We start from the raw sequence: 22,482 nt of genomic DNA, 5'->3' as shown, positions 1-22,482 counted from the left end.
CTATGTGTACAGAGTTTGTACGCTCTCCCAGTGACCGCGTGGTTTATCCCCGGGTGATCCGGTTTCCTCACAAACTCCAAAGACGTGCAAGTTTTTAAGTTAATTGGCTTCTGTAAATTGCCCCTAGTGTGTAGGATAGAACTAGTGTACAGGGTGATTGTTGGTTGGCACAGACATGGTGTGCCGAAGGGCCTGTTTCCACACTATCTCTAAACAAACTAAAGTTGCAAGCTCATTATTTTTGCCATGAATTCAACAACATTTACAAATGGGAAGGGCAATGAAGGATGAAATTCACTAAGGACAAATGTGAAGTGGTTTATATTGGAACAAAAAGTGGCCCATAGGAGAGGTTTAGTGTGCATGCTTCATCAATGGAGTGCAGTAGCATGGTGGGTGTTACTGTATTATCTAGACCATTCATATGTGGCATGGCAGCTGGGAAATTTAAATTCAAGTAATTCTGGAATGACTGTGAACTTACTGAAATCTTGTTGAAATGCATCTCATTTGTTAGAATCCTTGAGGAAGGGACATCCCATACAGGCCAATGTGATAATGCTTGAGGGATAAGTATCAGCCAGGACCATGTGGAGAATCAATCCTTAGCTGGTCTGCCCTATATGTGACTCTAGGCCCACCAACTTGGTGACGTACTATGTTGGAGGATCCTTATACACAAATTCTTTAGCATTAAAGCCTTGCGTGCAATGCTCATGTTCAGTGAACAAATAAAAAGCTGAGAATGATGTTGATGGAAATGGGAGCCTTGGTGAATGATGCTCATAATTCCCAATTGATAAGCAACACTAAAGTTAAAAGGATGTTGACCCATGTTGAACAAAGCAGCAACATTCAGGTCGGAAGAAGTTACGCTCAGATTGTCCATGCGCTGACTGACCATTGGCATCCAGGTCCATTTACCAAAGCATAAGATTCATGATTGTGCAGGAAGGAATCCGAGGCAGGCTTTTCAACCTTGGGGAAAGTGTCTGAAAGATGGCCTTGGAGGTGTATGAGATAATCACTAATATTGAGAACATCTTGGAAATTAAAGGTAGACACAAAATGCTGGAGTAACTCAGCGTGTCAGGCAGCATCTCTGGAGAGAAGGAATGGGTGACGTTTCGAGACGAGACCCTTCGATTTAAACCAGCATCTACAGTTCTTTCCTACACATTTGGGAAATTAAAATCTTTTGTCCTACAGAATGTAGAAATCAAAATTTATCAAATATTATGGTTGGGTCTCAAGAAGTAGTTCTTGCATTCAAAAAGCGAGCAACACAAGTTGTAGTTGTGGATAGAGCAAGGAGATGAAAACTGTAAGAGTTGCTGAATAGACAGCAGGCTGCCAGGATGAGGTGAATCTTGAAGTTTTATCTGACCATGAAATTACTGAATTCCTGTTAAAATGCATCTCGTTTGTTAGAATCATTTGGAGCTTGGATGGGCCAACTGCCTTTTTTGTGTCTGAATTGCAGAATGGAGCCTTATCGGCAACAAAGGCAAACATGTTTTTTGAATTTAGCTTTAGGAGACACTGACATCTCCCTACATGTTTAGCTGGAAAATACCAGATGTAATATGTATTCCTTGAAGCTCTGCTCCATTGTAATACTTAGCAGCAAGTGTTCCTTTGGCCTAGCTACTGTCCAAAATGTGTACCATCCAATGTGATGTGTCCCATTCTGTGCAATATTCACATCAATGGGAATATTTCTCCATTTAAACTGCAGAATATACATAATCTGTTCCATGATGTTAGACTCGCTGTCTTCTCTGCTGCTCTCCACTCACATGCCATCAGTTACAAAGAACACAACCCACATTCTTAGTCACACTTGGTGTCTTGTGCAGCTCATGAATTAGAACAGTTAACTGACATCCTCCTGTGACACTGTGTACTGACACAAAAAGTTGCCTGATTTCATGTAAACAGCTCCTTGCTAATTTCATCGGTAAATGTGGCATTCTGGGAGCGAAAACAGATGGAAGCCCACTTCTGATAGCTGCTTAATGATCCTGCTGAAAAGTAAGTGAAAGTTGCATTAGTAAGTTGTAAGAGTAAGTGAATAATGGAAATTTAGATTTCTTTTTAATGCTTGAACAGACTCCAAAATTCAAAAGGTGAGGGAGTGAGAACTTCACCCCCTTCACACCTCCCCTCCTGTATTGCCATTTCCCCTCATAATACAGGCTATCTACCAAGTCCGCACACTATCTTAATGCAGGGTCTCAACCCGAAAATCAATAATTCCTCCCCACCAAGATGCCGCTGTATTCAGAGTTCATCAAGAAACTTGTATTCTGCCCCAGACTGAAGTCTCTTTTCCCTCAAACACTAGTTTATTGCTTCAATAAGTTGGAAGACTGCCTGGCTTGTTAAGGTCACCAGCCTGATTGTGACAGTCCACGTGGACAATAATGTGAAGTAAAGCTAAATATTAACCAAGAGTGAAATACTTAGGCAGTGAAAGTTTTCTGCTACTCTATTCCTGTCCCTAATCCCACCCCCAACCTCTGCTGTTCAGCACTTGCTGCGTCCTTAATGAATCTCCAGTGGTTTCTCTTGTTCTGCTGGTGGTTGCAAAGGGCGAAGGGAAACATGATCCAGCAGCAGCTGGGAACATTTTCAGAGATTTTTCATTTTATTCCTGGACAAATCTGGAACTCTGGCTGTAAGACTGAACATTTGACAGACTTCTCAAAGAAAGGTGAGTAAAATACAAAGGATGTTATGGAAAAGAACGGAATTCAGTTACAAATTAATTGGAGTGGTTTATGTGAGAAAGGGTGTATTTAGGAGCAAATTATAGATGTGTAAGAATTCCTGGCAATGGAATAATTCAAATTTGGGTAGGAAGGAACTGCAGATGCTGGTAATGCACTGAAGATAGACACAAAATGAAATGGAGTAGAAGTGGGTGACGTTTCGTGGTGAGATCCAGCTGAGAATGTTAAAAGACAACACACATCTTGAAGGAAGTCACATCAAGAGATTCCAAGGTAGTGAAGTCTGTCGGTCAGTTGATATTTTACATGGAAATGCATGATTCAAACAATTTGACACCTTGTAATATGTTTGGCCTGTTCATTGTTAATTAAAAATATATAACATGCTCGTTGTGCCAGTTGTTAAGGTGCTAAAGCTTGCATTGAATTCCTCTGTCACTTTCCTGGGCACAGATTCCACGTAGGGGCATGCTGCACTTTAAAGCCCATGAGACTAATCCTCTGGCACTGAGCTTTGCTACATTTCCAGTGATAGATATGAAAACCCAGCCTCTGTTGTTGCTGCCTCACGTCAACTTGTAAATGTGGCACCAGAACTGCAGCTCTTCTCATCCAGCGTAGTTAACCATCGACAATTGTCTTTGATAAATGCAGTAAATACTGGAAATACTCAACAGGTATTTGAATTTGTAGAGAAAGAAAAAAAAAATACAAGAGCTTGACAGCAAAGGGAAAGGTTGGTTCTCTGAAGTAGTCAAATTCAATATTGAGTCCTGAGGGCTACAAAATGCTGAGTTGGAAGGTGAGGTGATGTCTTTCAAAAAGACACAAAGTGCTGGAGCAACTCAACGGGTCAGACAGCATCTTTACTTTAGACAGCGTGGAAACAGGCCCTTTGGCCCACCGAGTCCGCACCGGCTACACCAAACACTAACACTAAACTAAACCAAACTACACACATACTAGGGACAATTTACAATTTTACAGAAGCCAATTAACCTTCAAACCCACGTCTTTGGAATGTGGGAGGAAACCGGAGCATCCGGAGAAAACCCATGTGGTCACAGGGAGTACTCTGTACAGGAAACTCTTAACAGACAGCACCTGTAGTCGGCATCGAACTGGGGTCTCTGGCGCTGTAAGGCAGCAACTCTACCGCAGTGCAATTGTGTCAAATCTCTGGAGAACATGGATAGGTGACGTTTTGGGTTGGGATTCTTCTACATTTTGACAGCTCCACTGTGAAATCTCCTCAAGGTATGCCTACTTTGAATAAGTTCTCCACCTCTCTCTGACAGGAGTTCCGTGAGACCCTCTTTCCCTGCTCCCCCACTGATTTATCCTGCTCTCCGACCATGTTGTGACATGGACTTGCTACCACAGCCACCTTTGATGCCTGCAACGCTAGCGTGCCTTGTAACTTCCAGCACTGGTTCCAAGTACTGCCCCAACCTGGATTTCAGGTATCTGCACTCAATCCAACGCTTCTCACTCTCCAGAGATGCTGCCCGACCCGCTGAAGTACTCCAGCATTTTGTGTCCTTTTGTATAAACTAGCATCGGCAGTTCCTTGTTTCAGCTGTTCTTCAAACTTATGTTGAAATAGAAAGAGGCTAAAGACAGGGTCAGAGTGGGAGTTGGATGCAGAATGAAAGTGATAACCTAGCAGACTGATTAGACTAGAGCAAAGCAGTTACCCAATCTGTATTTGATTTCTCCTTTGTAGAGTCCACCTAAGTATCTAATGCATCACAGACACAATCAGACTGATCATGCATATCTAACAAGTATTCACCACCCTCTGAGATGGCACCAACAACATTTGTACCATCTGGGCTCTGTGGCACACCACCTTGTCATTTCCGTTATTCTCTCCACCCTTCTCTCTGATTTTTCAGCATCTGTAGTTTTTTATTTTTTAATAGCAGTTTGAAGTTAGCAAGTTTCAGTGATCATACATAAATACAAGGAGAGTTCAGGCGTGTGAATGTAGCAGAGCGGCAGAATGCATTCGTAGCATTGCTCAACAATGCATGGTGCAAGCAGACCACAATCCCTCCTGTAACACAAAGCTGACACGGCACCTGGATATTTTCTAGTTGTCACTCTGCAACATCAGATAATGCTGCTTCATGCAAGAGAATCTGTTATTTTAGTATATGCGACTGCTTTACTACATCAAAAGGTTTAAAAGATGTTTAAAGATTTTATTTTAAAAAACTCATTATTGGTCTGGTATAAAACCTTTTCCCCTTTATTTTAGCAAACACGTTGGAGGCCTGGTCCTTCTTGATCCAGGATAGTTATAAGGAGATAATGAGTTGGTACTGCAGTGTGCACGAGTGCTGTGGGGCAGGAGACTGTCGGCTCATCAACAACATTACAGGTTTGTTGAATGGGGATTAATTTACAGTTTTATAGGATAGGAGGAAATAATTCAATAAACCTGACCAGTAAAAATCTTCACAACTTTAAAGTGTATGTGTTTTGATTCTGTTCTGTTAATATCAGATTGAATGCAAGTCCCCTATTTTGAGAACATGTGAGGGATAGGATCAAGCTGGGGCAGGGTTTCACACTGATAGTCTGCACTGAGAGCTCGAGTGGTTATGCAGCCACGGTGAGCTGGGCTGGACTGGAACTGAGAATGTACATGGCTGATACTCAGCTGTGATGCTGCCAATACCTCCAGGACATAACTGTGCATCTCTCACTTACTGATCCACTGGTCTGAACTGTCATTTATATGCTGCCTGATCATGGGGTTTGACTGGTGAAGGTTTTATTCTCTGGCTCATTCCCTTATTCCCAGAAAAGGTATTTGGTGAAGATTCGTTATAGAGATATATGATCCTGGGGATGATTGGGTTAACGTATGAGGAGTGTTTGATGGCTCTGGACTCGCAGGGATTTAGAAGGATGAGGGGGATCTCATTGAAACCTTCTGAATAATAAAAGGCCTAGATAGAGTGGACGTGGACAGAATGTTTCCATTAATGGGAGAGTTTAGGAACAGAGGCACAGCCTCAGAATAAAAAGACGTATTTTTAGAATGGAGATGAGGAGGAATTTCTTTAGTCAGTGGGTGGTGAATCTGTGGAATTCATTTCAACAGATGGCTGTGCAGGCAAATACAGTTTTTTAAAGCGGAGATTGATATGTTCTTGATTAGTAAGGGTGTCAAAGGTTACAGAAGGTAAGAGAATGGGGTTGAGAGGGAAAAATAGATCAGTCATGATTGAATGGCATAGTAAGTTCAATGGGCTGAATGGCCTAATTCTGCTCCTTTTTAGAGTTACAGCAGAGAAACAGGCCTTTCAGCCCACTGAGTCCGCTCCGACCAGCGATCCCCATATACTCGCACTATCCTACACACTGGGAACAATTTACAGCTTTTACCGAAGCCAAATTAACCTACAAACCTCTACGTCTTTGGAGCGTGGGAGGAAATGGGAGCACCCGGAGAAAACCCACGCAGTCTTAAGGAGAACATACAAACTCCGTACAGACAGCACCTGTAGTCAGGATGAAACCCAGGTCTCTGACACTCCGCTGCGCCACTGTGCCACCCCCGTGTTATGCCAACCATATGTCTTATGGTATATCTATACTATGTTAAACATAACTGAAATTCCACTCAGGAACTTTAGCAGACAAGAGGCTTAACAAACCATTCCTTGTTTCTAGAGCAAAAAACAAAATGCTGGAAAACTTCAGTAGGTCAGACAGTATCTGTGGAAGGAAATAACAAACAATGTTTTGGATCAGGACCCTTTTTCAGACTAAAGGTGTAGAAGAGGGAGTAAGTAGTGATAATGGGCAAGAGCTTGAAAGTGGTAGGTGCACCCTGGTAGAGTAGGGCTGAATAGCAGATGAGTCAAATGGGGCCGGGGGGTGGGGGTGGGGGGGGGGGAGAGAGCGAGGAGGAAATAAAAGTGATGATGACCATGCCTGGTGGTGATAAGTGGAGAAGACAAAGGTGCAAATGGTGGGATTTGACACGGTTATTTTGTCTCCTCTCACACTTGCTTTGAAAAATATATTTAGTTAAACAATGGTGCAACTCTGGAGTAAATATTGAAAGGTTTTAAGATTTGGTCTTGTGTTTTCTAATTAGGTCTTAGCTACGACCTGCAGATAAAATTACATGGACAGCATTTGGCCAAGGCAGTTGTGGTGAAAGCAGTTAAAGGTTTCGTAGCAAACAAAAACCCGGAGAAAGCATTGGCACTTTCCTTTCATGGCTGGTCTGGTACAGGCAAGAATTTTGTGGCAAAAATGATAGCAGACAACCTGTACCGAGATGGACTAAGAAGCGAGTGTGTGCATTTCTATATCGCTCCCTTCCACTTTCCACACGCCAGCCTGGTGGATGTTTACAAGGTAAGTCACGCTGAGGGGATTGACTAGATATCCAGTCCACTCGGACATATTCTGTGCTTTATCTGCTGAATCTCACCCTCGCAGCATGGAATAGATATTTTGCTTGGACAACTTACAATCCAGTTGTATGAATATTGATTTCTCTAACTTCAAGTAACCCCTGCATTCCCTCTCTCTCCATCTCCCCCCCACCACCCACCCAAGTTGCACCAGCTTCTCATTCTCACCTAGCAAACAGCTAACAATGGCCTGTTTCCTATATCATTGTTAGTTTTTTGAATATCTTTCATTCATTTGTTCTATATCTCTCTATGTCTATATATCTAATTTCCCTCTCCCCAGACTCTAGTCTGAAGAAGTACTGATGCAGATGATAGGGGGAGGGTTGTTTGATAGGCAGATGGTAGACAGGTCAGAGATAAAAACATGGAAAATATGTGGTCAAAGGATTGAAGATATACGAATTGTGAAGCTAGAAGAAAGAATGTAGGTGATGGGGGAGAAATAGGTTAATCTATTTACACTATTTACACTTGTGCACTGATACTCTGTTATACAATGTAACAATGCCTTTTGTATTTTTAATTTGCAGTAATAAAAATATGTTTGTAGTCGTTAAAAAGACATTTGTATTTGAAAACCTTGCAGGAAAAATAACTTTAATTGCGAGTCTCAAACTCCCTGAGTCCCAACCTCTTATCCCCGTTGACATGATAATTTTTTGGTAACGTGTGGTTTCTCAGCAATGCAACTATTGTATTATAACTGGATCACCTGAATTCATCTCCGCATCAGGGTGCATGCGGAGAGAGTAAGCAGCATTGCAAAAAAGGAAGAATTGATCTCAAATTGATATAAAGGCAGAATCCTCATGGCTATTTTTCTTCTTTCTTCAGACTCAGCTTCAGCAGTTCATTCTGTCAGCTGTACAACAATGCCAACAATCTTTGTTTATTTTCGATGAGGCAGAGAAGCTGCACGACGGCCTTATTGATGCCATCAAGCCTTACGTTGACCACTATGATCATGTGAATGGAGTGGACTTCAGAAAGTCAATGTTTATTTTCTTAAGGTAATCTCAAATTAAATAGTCATGGAGCTGTTTCATTCTGCAGACTACAAAATAGGCAGGACTATTAGTCACAGCTACTGGAGCAAAGGTTTAGCAAAATAACTTGAGATGATAGTAAGTTTAATTGGCAGCAACCCAATTGACTGTCAAAATCAATGCTTCCTTGCTGTAATAACAATGTCCAAGAGAGATCGTTCCTAGATTCTAGGTCTAACTGTGGCATATTCAGCTGCTTTCCTTGTGTATTTGCAAGCATAAGGCATCTGCTTACTCATGCGTATCCAAGTATGTGTATCTGTATATGCAGTAAGTGAGCAAAGTACTGCTTCAAGATTAATCCTCCTTCTACTAAAGATTATTTTTATTTATTATATTTGAGCTTATTATATTTTTCCCAGATACTGTATGTCACATAGTATGTGGTCTCTATGTGACCTCGGCTTCAGAACTGCAGTTAAGGTTAATGTAGTCTATGTTCGGGTGTAATTGAGTTAGGTTCATGGTAATTCCAGCTCATGGTAGCTCCTAAGCTCATAGAAGTAGGTCTGGGATTTAGATGTTTAACATGGATCGGTGGGTGCCAGAACTGAATGACAAGGCCGTCTGCAATATTATGCCGTGAATCCAGCCAAATCTTCATTTTATACTTTTACAGTTAACAAAATCACACCGAATGAACTCAGAATTGCACAAAATCAATATTTCTGGACAGCTCTCAACCCTGATAACTGGAAGTTGCGAACTCAAATCAAACTCGCTATTGGTAAATGTTGCACAAAGATCAAATAGTGAAGTTTCAATGTCACAACCTTATTTTAAAAAAACTGTACATGTGGAACTACTCCGATCAATAATATTGCAACTGATTGCGTGCTCCCTAGATAACCTGGGTTAAGACCATATTCTCTTTGCAGGCACTCAGCTGGATGCACATTTAATTATTTTTTTGGTCTCAGCCAACTATAACTCCTTCCAATTAATTAAAGAAAGCTCCAGCAGCAGCAGCTGAGGGAGTTCCCATAATCAAGTGCAGGAAAACAGACCCAAATGCCCGTCCCACTTAGGAAACCTGAACGGAAACCTCTGGAGACTTTTCGCCCCACCCAAGGTTTCCGTGCGGTTCCCGGAGGTTGCAGGTAGTAGAAGCAGGTAGGGAGACTGACAAAAACCTCCGGGAACCGCACAGAAACCTTGGGTGGGGCACAAAGTCTCCAGAGGTTTCCGTTCAGGTTTCCTAAGTGGGACAGGGGCATAAGACTCTTGATAGGGAGAGTGAGTGAGTGAGGTATTTGACTGAAGCACAACATTGATGCACCTAGCTAACTCATATCAGTGTGTGATGGGAGAGAAGGTCCAGGGAGGGGAACAAGCATTGGACAGAGATAAAGAGTTTATGTCTAAAAATGCAGTCAAAGCAACAAATTCCAAGAACCTGATAACAAGCAGATTTAGGAATGTAGACAAGTGGAATGGGATGAATATCCAGCTGTAACCAAAGAAAACCTTGGAGGAATGTGCAGACTGCAGTTGACTTGGATCATTTCAGTCCTTGCACAATGTTGAGGAAGATTGTAGGGACAGCCAATAATTCAAACAACAGGAGTATAGTGGAAATGGTAAATAAACACACTAAAGATTAGGATAAGGATTGAGATACAAGCAGGTAACATGGTGGAGTTGGGAAAAATTAGAAAAACTAATCAAGGAAATGTGAACAAAGGTAGGGGCTGAAGACATTATTATTGTGTATCAACTGATTGGGGGTGCAAAGCTAAGATTAGGGATTATTAAAGCATTGAGGTTCGGCACAATGGGAGAACAAATGGCTCTTGAGACACAAGCTACAGATAGAAGCCAAAAAGTAAGGCTTGAGTTTCCCAACAATTCACAGTGGCGCAGCGATAGTTGCTGCCTTACAGCAAAATGCAGCTCGGGTTCGATCCCGACTACGGGTGCTGTCTGTATGGAGTTTGTACGTTCTCCCCGTGATCTGCGTAGGTTTTCACCGAGATCTTCGGTTTCCTCCCACACTCCAAAGACGTACAGGTTTGTAGGTTAATTGGCTTGATAAAAATGTAAAATTGTCCACGTTGGCGATATGCAGAGTACTGCCCTGCCGACTACAAAATTCAAAAGGTTCAGAATTATTAGAGGAAGTTTGATCAATATCTAGATTCTTAATTACTGTTGCATTTTATACTTGTTCCTCGAATATTCCTTGGAGGTTAAGAAAATATACACATCGTATTGTGCAACTATACAGGGGGTCCTAAGGGCAGATTGTCAGGTGACTGAGTTTTGTCTCGTCAGATGAAAAAGTTTTATTTTGAAAGTCAAGGTCTGAGTTAATTTTCTATCCAAGGAGGGCACAAGTACAGCACTGCAATTTGCAGTAACCTTTACAATTCATGATGAGTTATTGGCTTTTAGATGTAAATCTGCAGAGTTCAAATTAATATAGTAGTCAGACACAAGTGAAAACATTTGGCCGTTTAACCACAGTTTCCATCTTGTTGACGCGGTTTGGACTCTGAGCAGTGTGAAGTGATGCATCGTTCTTGCTAATCTGAAAATTCCTGCAAAAATTACTACCATAAATCCTTGTCAGGGTCTTTGAAGATGAGTGTCATGGTAAAAGTGAGTTCTAGGTTTCGACATAAATGGTTGCCTCAGAGGTGCAGAAATGTCTTTCCTCAAAGGATTGTGAATCTTTATGTTCCCTCAATCATAGAGCTGTGGGTACACATTACAATTTCAGCATCAATGGATTTGTGAACAATAAGAGGGATGTCGGCTATAAAACTGAACTTGAAGAGTGCTGACCTTGCTCTTTTTAAGTGCTTTGTTATTTTGCCTTTTTCCCAGTTATCGACTATAAAATTTAAAGCCAGCTGTAATAGAATGTTAAAATGAGAAACTAAGTAACTTCTATAAACTCATGGATTCAATGCCATAATCATATTGGGCTTAGTAACTTGTTACCGAATTAATGTACAACCATGGTGTAATCCTAATTGTTCAATATTATCAGATACTAATTTCTTTCAAACATTCCTGCACTCTCTAGTAATATTGGAGGAAGTTCCATAAACAGGGCGGTGCTTGAAAATTGGCAAGCAGGACGAGACCGAGAGGAGATCACCATGGAAGACTTGGAACATCGGATCCGAAGAGAAGTCACCACATCAAAAGGTAAATTCATTTAGAGCTACACATTGGGCCACGGTATGCTGACCAACAAGTACCAGTTTATATTAATCACATTTTCTAGGACGTGATCTATACCTTTGGTGTTTCAAAAACCTGGCTAATATCACAAATGTTGCGAGAATATCTGCCTACACCATCCGATGGTCCTTGTAGTATTGTACACCTCGATCAGATTTCCCCAACCCTTCCTAGCTCCAGGGAAAACAAACCAAACCTATCCAATCTCTTCCCATAGCTGAGAGGTTCCATCAAGGCACCATCCTGGTGAACCTCCTCTCTAGTGCAATCACACCCTTCCCGTGGACCAGACCTACACATATAATTACTTAGGGCCTCGACCTGAAACATTACCCATTCGTTCTCTCCACAGATGCTGCCTGTCCTGCTGAGTTACTCCAGCATTTTGTGTCTACCTCCAGTGTAAACCAGCACCTACAGTTCCTTCCTTAACATTTTTAAGTTGTATATCAGTGCCCTTGCTCTTATATTCCATGCCCTACTAATGAAGGGATATAATACAACCCATGTAGGAAGAAGTGGAATAAAAAAGAGAAAATTAGGATAGTTATGAAGCTCTGTGGAATGGGCAGCAGAGACCACGCTGCATTGGAATGAAACATTCAAAGGCATCGTATGTGTGATACAACCTTCAACAGAACAAGAAAGTAGGGAATCTGGAGGAGAGTTAGAATGGCTTGTAAGGGTGTATCAGTTAATAAAAGAGATGGTTTATTTAAGGCCTCTAACATTAACCTGATGGAAGAAACAAATATAGACTGAATACTCATCAACAGTAAGGCTATCAATTAACTATGTTCAAAGCAATGTACAAACAAAGCTAATGTGGTGACTTTTATGCATATTCTCAATATCAGGGGAGGTCAACATCAGAAATGTGGTCAATAGACAATAGATGGAGGAGTAGACCACTCGGCCCTTCGAGCCAATCATTAACATTATGTTGGAACATTACTATGAGGATCAATATTTTTAAAATACTCCAAGCTCAGTAACTCTAGCATTCAAATATTAAAAGTTTCTTAATGATGAAATTGAAGCAGTCATAACTCTTGTCTGTTTCTAGGTGGCTTTGCACAGAGTGGACTTGTGGCTGAGAACCTCATTGACTTCTTCATCCCATTCCTGCCTCTGGAGTACAAGCATGTGAAGTTATGTGTGCGAGATGCTCTACATTCCAGAGGAATCAAATACAATATAGACATCCTGGATGAAGTGGCGAAGGGAATGCTGTACATTCCAAAGGAGGAATACCTATTCTCAGCACAAGGCTGTAAATCTGTCTCCCAGCGGGTCAATTTCTTTCTACCCTGAAGCATAACATTTAAAGAACATGTTTTCCTAGAGACCATGACACTCCCTCTAGAAGAAACCATCCCTCACTGAACAGTAGCTACTGCCCTCTAGCTCAAAGAGACAAATCTGACTCGAGCAACAGAAGAAATATCCTTTAAGAATTCAAGAAGAAAACTGCCTTCCATTTTCCTGACTTCCTGGTGAAACATGTCTGCACCCTCACCATTGTAAACAGTACAGTCCATACTTTCCATTTTTCACTGTTATTGCATGTTGCAATTCCATTGATATGCAAACATGGAATTTTGTAGAGAATGAAAATATCAGGCAGGATTATATAATTTATGGAACTTTCTCATTGTATACGTTTCTATGCACCAGTCCAGCTGCTTTACAACCATACATATCTGACAGTGGCCATCACCTCAACACCACAAATTTAATCTACGTAAAGTGAGATTGAAATATAAAATGTTTTGTCAGAAGTAATAAATGCAATATCATTGGATATTATTGAAATTGGGTGAAGTTCAGCCACGTTTGTTATCACAAAATACCAAAGATACCAAAAACCCATATCACCATGTTCAGCAACAGTGTTACATTAATGTCACCTTCTCTAGTTTATTTCTCAGTGGGCTGAAACTACAAGTGCAAGATGATCCTGCTGTTAAAAACGGGTGCAGGAAGAGTTGTCCCAATGTTTGAACTTCACACAATGGGCATCAATACAGCCCAGCAAACCCACTACTGCAATAAGTTCAGCAAAATGGTAGCAATAGGTTGGGCGTTTTCAAACAGCTGTATCTGCATTGCTCAATAATACACAACATTTCATAGCCAGTCACCGGTACTTGCAAGTACCATAAGAAAATGGAGGCCAAGTGCATAGTTAGTATAGATAGACACAAAAACTCAGTATGTCAGACAGCAATTCTGGAGAAAAGGAATAGTTAGTATAGTTTCAATTTTTTGAAATCCATTCATTTCAAGAATGGCTCAAATGAAATTCACAACAAGTAAAAATGTAAAAAGAAACTAGCAATAAAAATAGATTAAATCTTTTTCCTTTCACAACTGTATAACAAGATTGAGATTTATTTGCTGACAAACTTATTAATTGAACCTGTAATATGATAGATCCACTGGCGCAAGTCATAACTCATGCAGAATATTGTTTCTGGCATATTTGTTGATGGTGTACCAGTCCAGTCAGAGATTACAGGTGAGTGAATACAATGGCAGAGGGGGGAAGGGACATACTGAAGGAAGAACTGAAGCAGCCGTAGAGAGTAAAGAATAAGACAACTTTGTCTGGAGAACAAAGGCAACGTTTATCCAAGGTCATTTTGTAAAACCTGCCGATTGTGATAATTTGTTGGAAAAAAAAAGTACTAACCTGATACAAGTTGAAGGCTTATGACCATAATTTCTGCTCAATTGCAATACAAAATGTTTCGAAACAAAGTGCTTACAAATAAAAAGATGCAACAACATTTAGTTTGTTTTCTGCTCAGCTTCCTTTATTCGCTTGAAGACAGAATACTCTTCTACGTGCTTAAGATCTTCTAATATTTCTCCTGCATAAGTGGCTGAGTTGGAGAGAATGAAGTGGATTACAAACAAAACCACAAATGCTAGCCATTTCATCCCATAAAACTGTGGTACTCAGTGAGTAAAGCTGGTTTACCTCTTCCTGTGCCTTGGTGTTCCATGTTTCTAAACTTTGTGTCAAACCAGCTGCAATTGGATGTTGTCCCACAATAGGAAGGTCTGTGTTGATGCACCTTTGTGCTGCAGGAGGCTGAAGCTCAGCTTTCTTGATTGGAAAGGAATAGTGTAAAATGTAAAACTCTCACTCCATTATCACCAATGCACCCTCTCACCCTTTGGTTCTAGTTGGTTCATTTTCATCCTGTTTTCCAGTCTAACCCTAATTTTATCCATAATTAAAATGACAACCAATACAGCCTCAGAAGAAAATGCAATTTTGTTTAATGTTAGATTTTAGGCGTGCGTGCAACTGGAAACTCTCTGAGGCTTATCTTCCCTGTCCCCCACCCCAAAGAATATGCATCAAAACAAACTTCATAACCATCCTCACAATAAGACATTCATAGAAGTACATTTCAAATAACTTCAGAGCATTAACAAACATGACTTTGGTTTGCTCATTCATAAATGGTTGCAGAGTGAGGAAGGAAAATAAGTTAACTGGTTCAAACAAAATATTGGCTTAAGCAATTTTCATGGCCATTTTTTTTTCTGTTATGAGTTTACCATCAATTTTATTTTGATAGTTCCTGGTGTTGGGATGTGAATGTGTGAAAGCTGGTTTATCTATAACCAAGAATATAAACATCACAGCACTCCTGGTCCTGAGCATCATATATAGTGACCATTACCTTCATGGCTAGGAACTACAACTTGATAGAAACATAGAAATTAGGTGCAGGAGTAGGCCATTCGGCCCTTCGAGCCTGCACCGCCATTCAATATGATCATGGCTGATCATCCAACTCAGTATCCCGTACCTGCCTTCTCTCCATACCCTCTGATCCCCTTAGCCACAAGGGCCACATCTAACTCCCTCTTAAATATAGCCAATGAACTGGCCTCGACTACCCTCTGTGGCAGAGAGTTCCAGAGATTCACCACTCTCTGTGTGAAAAAATATCCCCTCATTCAAAACGATGCAATGATCTGCAGCAATAAAACGCAATGGAGTTGTTTATTTTTTTTAAAGATGGACAATCTTAAAGTATATTAATGTGTGAATGATATGCACAGGGTTATATTCACATACACCAGGCCAGTGAAAGAAGAGAGAATTTTAATAGGTATTTTCAAAATCTACTAAAGGCTATCATAAGATAAATAGCAATGGATTGTTTTGATCAGCTGTCAACAAAAGCACCATGGACTGAGAATCTACAACTGAGAAGTGATTTTCCTCAGTCGCAAGAAAAAAGAATACCTCACCACAGCACTGTGGAGTGTGCAGGAAAATATTCCAGGGCACATCACAGGAGTTGAGGCAGAAGATTAGCTGTAGGGTCAGGTGTTCAAAGTAGAGGGAGGAAGAGCAGTTTAGGGAGGGAATTAACTCTATAGTTGCGGACACAGAGCTGAAAATACAATAATTAATGATGGTGGAAGGAAACCCAAGGTCTGAATTGGCCAGTTCCCAAACACTAAGGAGAAATGATAAGAGAAAAGCCACAATTGGCTTCAAGAAAAAAGAGAATTTAGGTACAGGATCCATTAAAGAGGTATTAAAAATGGAAAATCTCTTAAAATGGATGTGATTTTTTTCATCTGTAGTGATCCCTGGGACTGGTGACTGACCGCAGGCTGGATGTGTTCATGCGCTGTCGTTAATAGTTTGCCAAACTAACTTGATTCTTATCAAGAAATGAAGAATAGCTGAAAATCTCATTATTTCAGTAAAAGTTCAGCCTATATTTCTTTGCTCCCAGCAATGGTGTGGTGCTCATGGATCATCGGTCCTCTTACAGCTGGCTTGCATGGCATTTCCAATATTCACGTCATTCCCAAATCCTGCAATTTATGGAGTTTTTATTAAAGTTGCTTTGAGCCTGAAGGCAAAAAACAGAACTGCGTGTTCCAAACGTCAATCTAAAATATAACCAAAAGAAAATCATTCTTTGTATTTGAATGTCACAGGTAAGACTAGTGAGAAAAATACATTGCTCTCCCCATGTTTGTCCCCTCCTATAATCCAACAATCCTCCCAAAATATGTGCTCCTCCATTCCTGGCCTCCTCATACCCCAACCCTCCCCCATCTCCCAGCCTAGCCTTCAGCTACCAAGCTCTGGCATTCCACACCTAAATTCCCATGCCTTGTCCCCTCTCTTCAGCCTCTCACCAAGCATTTGGTTATCTGGTCTCATAATTTCCTGAGTAGCTGATTGTCAAATTTTTTTTGATAAAGCATCAGTAAGGATTTATTGCATTAAAGGCACTTGAATGGGGATATCGTGTTTTTTTTTAAGATGGGACATTTGAAGTAGCGTCTATTCTTTGCCTCTGCATTAATTATTTAGGTCAGATTAATATATTTCATGGCTGCCTTGCATTTGCCCCAGCACAAAAAAAAAATCACCGAACAGGCCCTGGTGCTAGATGTCACTAAAACACATCACTGGAAAATTACTCTCTGATAGAATCTACTCATGACTACTGTGGCAACAGACAACTGGAGCAGCAGTAGAGTTGCTGCCTTACAGCGAATGCAGCGCCAGAGACCCAGGTTCGATCCCGATTGCGGATGCTATCTGTACGGAGTTTGCACGTTCTCCCTGTGTTCTGCATGGGTTTTCTCCGAGATCTTCAGTTTCCTCTCACATTCCAAAGACGTACAGGTTAATTGGTTTGGTAAATGTAAAAATTGTCCCTAGAGCGTATTAATGTGTGGGGATCGCTGGTCGGCACGGACCCGGTGGGCCGAAGGGCCTGTTTCCATGCTGTATCTCTAAACTAAACTACATGCTAATGACTTTCAATTAAGAATCGGTTCACTGTTGCTTAACTGAAATACCGCCATCTCATATGGAAAATGACTAACCACAAAGACTCCAATATTCCCCAACCCTACCACAATCTGCAGAGCAGTTTGTCACAGTTTTTAGCCAAAGCATGACAAATGGGGAAGGCACGATGTTTCTAAAGGCACGGATGCTTATAGATCATTTAAGAAAAGATGGTTACCTGATGTCTACACTCCTTAAGGGAAGCACAAGTCCAGTTTTGTTTTAAACAGAAGTTCTGCAAAGGAAGAGTACATTTGCCTACTTAACCCTTGCATAAACTGTTTCAAAACTTTGCTTGTATTTGAATAGTCTTCAATAATTGACATATGATTTACTTCTGTCAATATGTCTATCAGGCACCATTGAAATTAAACACTTTCAAAGGTCAAGGTCATTCTGGTGCAAGGTCATTTTTGAACCACAAAGATCAATAGATTGGATATGGAACGCTGGTGGTTATGCCAGACTCAAAGAACGTACTCTCCAGTCTAAGTATTGCAGTTCAAAATCAGTTTAAAAAGTGGAAAAAAAATAAAAATCAGATAATGAAAAGAAATATTTAATCAATAAAAGTAACCATTGTGCTGGCAGGCTGTGCAAATTAGCCAATGTTTTGCTGCTTGTCGTTTGGCTGACGTGCCTTCTCATAATTGATCAGGACTGAGGTGTGCCTCCCAAGCCCCATTCAGGCAGAGAGCTGAGATATTACCGACAACAGGTCTGCCAATTAACTGTTCAACAGTGGAGATAAATCATAACTAATGTAGTGTTTTCCTCAATAAGGACAATCAGGAGAGAAAACCCTGGATGATTATCCTCCGCTCGGGAGAAAATGATCTTAATTAAACCTCTTAATTGAAAACAACTGTAATCAGTGGAGAAAAGTAGTTGAAGCTGTACCTTCAAGGAGGTATCATTACAGTCCAGTTCCTGCATACCTGCTTTGGGATTAACTGTGATGAAATAGGCTATTAGGCATTTTCAGAAAGCAGGCCAACTAAATTGCTCCTGCTTTATACCGATCTCAATTGAATGCTATAGACATTCTGATAAAATTTAAAACTACTTGGCCTTCCACGACTACTTCTAAACATCAACTATGTTGAGTTTGCATTATTATTGTAATGTGCACTGAAATACAGTGTAAAGCTTGTTCTGTGTGCTGTCCAGTCAAATAATACTATGCATGAATTTAATCATGTACAAGTAAGAGTGAAATGAATGTAAGAAGATCTACATCTGGGACATACGCAAAGAGTTGCCACGTTCTGGCGCCATCTAGCAGTTTTCAAGTCTCAAGTCTCTGAAAAATCGGATCTTGCCCTCGGGAGATACGCAATTTCTAATTTTCTCACTTTAACCCGTTCACTGCCAAGTTTTTTTACTATTGGCCATGACCCGAGTATATACCCAGGGGTGGCACTGAACAGGTTAAAGGCTAGTCTCCAGGCAATACTGGGTGAGTGTGAAGATATTGATGAAGTAGGGGTTGCCCTGACCTGTCACTATGCTGTTGCTTCCTTTCAACAATATATTGAGCAGCCGCTGCAGGCTACACTTGCTCTCCTTGCTCACCCGCTGTTGTTGTGCCTCCAGCGGGCCTCACCATCAACACCGCGACCTGGACCCACTGCGATCACACTGTCTCTCGCAGCCGCCCCTCCGCTTCCATGTGCTTAGCTCACATGTCCCACTTCCAAAACTGATCACAAAACTGCAAAGTATTTTCCACAGATGCAGGAGATGAGCTCACGGTCCTTTAACAAATAAAAACATTTCTTCCATCGAACATGTCCAAAGACAGGCAGCTCGATTTGTTACTAACACCTATGAGAGAGAAGCGAGTGTCACCAAACTTCTGAATTCTCTGGGGTGGAACCCTCTCCAAGACAGACGTGAAGCTCACCGTTAAATGGTCAGCTCGACATAGACTACAAGACCTACACCAAACCAAAACCAATTAGGAGCAGACGAGGGCATTCGATCCAATATGATATCCCAGCTACAAAGACAGATGTATACAGCAATTCGTTCTTCCCCCGCACAATAAAAGCATGGAATAATCTCCACCCAACTATAGTTACCCAACCAGATGCAACTAAATTTAAAGTAGCTCTTTCTTCTCAATAACCCTTTCTGGCTTAAGCCCTCCCTTCACCACCTCCAGTTTAAATTCCATTTGGAATATTTTGGAGGACCAAGAAACCAAGAAACCAAGAACAAGAAAAGGGAGTCTTTTGATTTCAAGTTAAAAGTGAAATAACACGTATTAATTTCTCTATGATGTTCTGGTCTCCATTATCCAGCTCCCAGTGTATCCAAAAAAATATTTGGTTAAAAAAATGTAAGTTGCATCAGCTTTTTTTCCCACAAGAGCGTGCGTGACCCGATAATGGTTCAATAGTACTTTATTATCACTTGTACTGAGGTACAATGAAATTCCGTTTTGCCTACTGCATGGGCATGGGCATAATCATTCTTGAGTAGAAGAGTGTAGAATTAGTAGATTAGACTGAGGCAGTACACCAGTCACCACGTTGCTGGTGCCATTTTGTATGATTAAAGTCCAGTTATTAAAATATGGAATTTTAACTTGGCCCATTGTCCTGATGGCAGCACTGGGTTGGAGTTGCAGGGATTGGACTGGCCAGGCAATGTTGTCGATGTCTTTGCAGACTCAGCCCCTTACAGCAGTGCCTGAGTTGGATGATCAGCCATGATCATATTGAATGGCGGTGCAGGCTCGAAGGGCCGAATGGCCTACTCCTGCATCCATTTTCTATGTTTCTATGATCTAAGCGAGCCCCAGGCTGCTGCAGGTGTTCCAGCGGCCCACTCCGATGACACCTCGATCCAGACACATCAACCCATAAACGCATCGACCCTCACCTCACATAGCTACAGCTCAGCCTCCGCGCCTTAGAACGTCTCTCATGGCCAACCTCGGAATACCCAAAGCCTCCTCAGGGAAGCCGGAGGTAAGACACCAGCACCCGTAGACACTGGTATTTTGAATTATTCCTATTTACCTAAACACCAGCAGCTGGGCTGACAAGGGCTGCCTCTGTCCAGGTCACAATAGAAAACATAAAAGCAACAGGCCCTTCGACACACATTGTCTGTGTTGAACTATGATTCTTCTGTACATAATGCTGCTTTCTAGCTAACAGTAATACCTCATTTGTTGCTAAGAGCAGGAGATTTTATGTTGGTGCAGTGTAGTAGTGAATCAAACTCTGTTGTCAGAATCCAGTGATATAATGTTCGCACATCCACAAGTTCTTCGTTTAACTCCATATAGGAAATTGAAGACTAACCTTACTTTTTTTAACCTAGTTTTTGTAGTGACAGTTTCGTATCAAAGCTAGACCTATCACTGAGGCCACCTCTTGGCCTAACATTCAGGAATCCATTAACATAGCCTTACATCACATCCCCATGGCTATTATGTAGTGGCATGAAGCTATTAAAACAATGGCTTCATGTGCACAAAAATCAACACATCTACCTTGAGCTGGGTTCTTCATCACATAACTAATGCGAGATCCGGTTATGATGCAGCTCAGGATAATGATCCCTGTGTTATTCAATACAATACATGGTAAAACGTAGTACTTTTAAAATACTGGCTCTCTATATTTGATTAACATAAAGTCTGAACATTCTTTAGTTATATCTAAATTTTGTTGCATCCAGTGTGAGAACCTCCTCTTGCGGAGGGTTTCACTTAGAGTTGCTAACTGTCCCGTATTAGCCGTGACATCCCGTAGATTGGGTTAAATTGGTTTGTCCCATATGGGACCGCCCTTATCCGGTATTGGGCTGCTACTAGCAAGTGCTCCTCAAACTACGATGGAGTTACAGCATAGATTTACAGGTTAATTCCCTGGATGGCGGGACTGTCATATGCTGAGAGAATGGAGCGGCTGGGCTTGTATACTCTGGAGTCTAGAAGGATGACAGGCTATCTTATTGAAACAATATAAGATTATGAAGGTTTTGAACACGCTAGAGGCAGGAAACATGTTCCCGATGTTGGGGGAGTCCAGAACCAGGGGCCACAGTTCAAGAATAAGGGGTAAGCCATTTAGAAGGGAGACGAGGAAACACTTTTTCTCACAGAGTTGTGAGTCTGTGGAATTCTCTGCCTCAGAGGGCGGTGGAGGCCGGTTCTCTGGATACTTTCAAGAAAGAGCTACATAGAGCTCTTAATGTTATAAACAGTTATAATGGGTGACTTCAAACTACATATAGATTGGGTGAATCAAATTGGCAGGGGTGCTGAGGAAGAGGATTTATTGGAATGTATGCGGGATAGTTTTCTAAACCAACATGTAGAGGAACCAACGAGAGAGCAGGTTATTCTAGACTGGGTATTGAGTAATGGGTTAGTTAGCAGTCTTGTTGTGCGTGGCCCCTTGGGCAAGAGTGACCATAATATGGTTGAGTTCTTCATTAGGATGGAGAGTGACATTGTTAATTCAGAAACAAGGGTCCTGAACTTAAAGAAAGGTGACTTTGAGGGTATGAGACGTGAATTGGCCAAGATAGACTGGCAATTGATTCTTAAAGGGTTGACGGTGGATATGCAATGGAAGGCATTTAAAAACTACATGGATGAACTACAATTGTTCATCCCTGTTTGGCAAAAGAATAAATCAGGGAAGGTAGTGCATCTGTGGATAACAAGGGAAATCAGGGATAGTATCAAAACAAAAGATGAAGCGTACAAATTAGCCAGAAAAAGTAGCCTACCAGAGGACTGGAAGAAATTCAGAGTCCAGCAGAGGAGGACAAAAGGCTTAATTAGGAAAGGGAAACTAGATTATGAAAGAAAACTGGCAGGGAACATAAAAACTGACTGCAAAAGTTTTTATAGATATGTGAAGAGGAAAAGATTAGTTAAAACAAATGTAGGTCCCTTGCAGTCAGAAACAGGCAAATTGATTATGGGGAACAAGGACATGGCAGACCAATTGAATAACTACATTGGTTCTGTCTTCACTAAGGAAGACATAAAGAATCTGACGGAAATAGCAAGGGACCGGGGGTTAAATGAGATGGAGGAACTGAGTGAAATCCAGGTTAGCTGGGAAGTGGTGTTAGGTAAAATTGAATGGATTAAAGGCTGATAAATCCCCTGGGCCAGATAAATTGCATCCCAGAGTACTTAAGGAAATAGCCGCAGAAATAGTGGATGCATTAGTGATAAT

At 41.2% G+C, this 22,482-nt stretch overlaps 1 protein-coding gene across 2 annotated transcripts; it reads left to right on the top strand.

Annotated features, from left to right (window-relative positions):
- Positions 1–2,255: 2,255 nt before the first annotated feature.
- tor3a (torsin family 3 member A) lies at positions 2,256–14,210 on the top strand. Of its 2 annotated transcripts, XM_033028153.1 has the most exons (6): positions 2,262–2,716; positions 4,999–5,121; positions 6,853–7,118; positions 8,015–8,190; positions 11,258–11,382; positions 12,485–14,210. In XM_033028153.1, the coding sequence occupies exons 1-6, from the start codon at positions 2,551–2,553 to the stop codon at positions 12,730–12,732; spliced, it is 1,104 nt and encodes a 367-aa protein (XP_032884044.1). In that variant the 5' UTR covers positions 2,262–2,550; the 3' UTR covers positions 12,733–14,210. The 2 variants fall into 2 exon arrangements, with proteins under 2 accessions (XP_032884045.1, XP_032884044.1); XM_033028154.1 differs by lacking the exon at positions 4,999–5,121 and having other exon boundaries at positions 2,256–2,716.
- Positions 14,211–22,482: the final 8,272 nt, after the last annotated feature.

The sequence above is a fragment of the Amblyraja radiata genome, chromosome 10 (assembly GCF_010909765.2).
Source record: "Amblyraja radiata isolate CabotCenter1 chromosome 10, sAmbRad1.1.pri, whole genome shotgun sequence".
NCBI lineage: Eukaryota > Metazoa > Chordata > Chondrichthyes > Rajiformes > Rajidae > Amblyraja > Amblyraja radiata.
The sequence above is the reverse complement of the archived record's forward strand: the minus strand, read 5'-3'. Positions and strand labels throughout refer to the sequence as shown.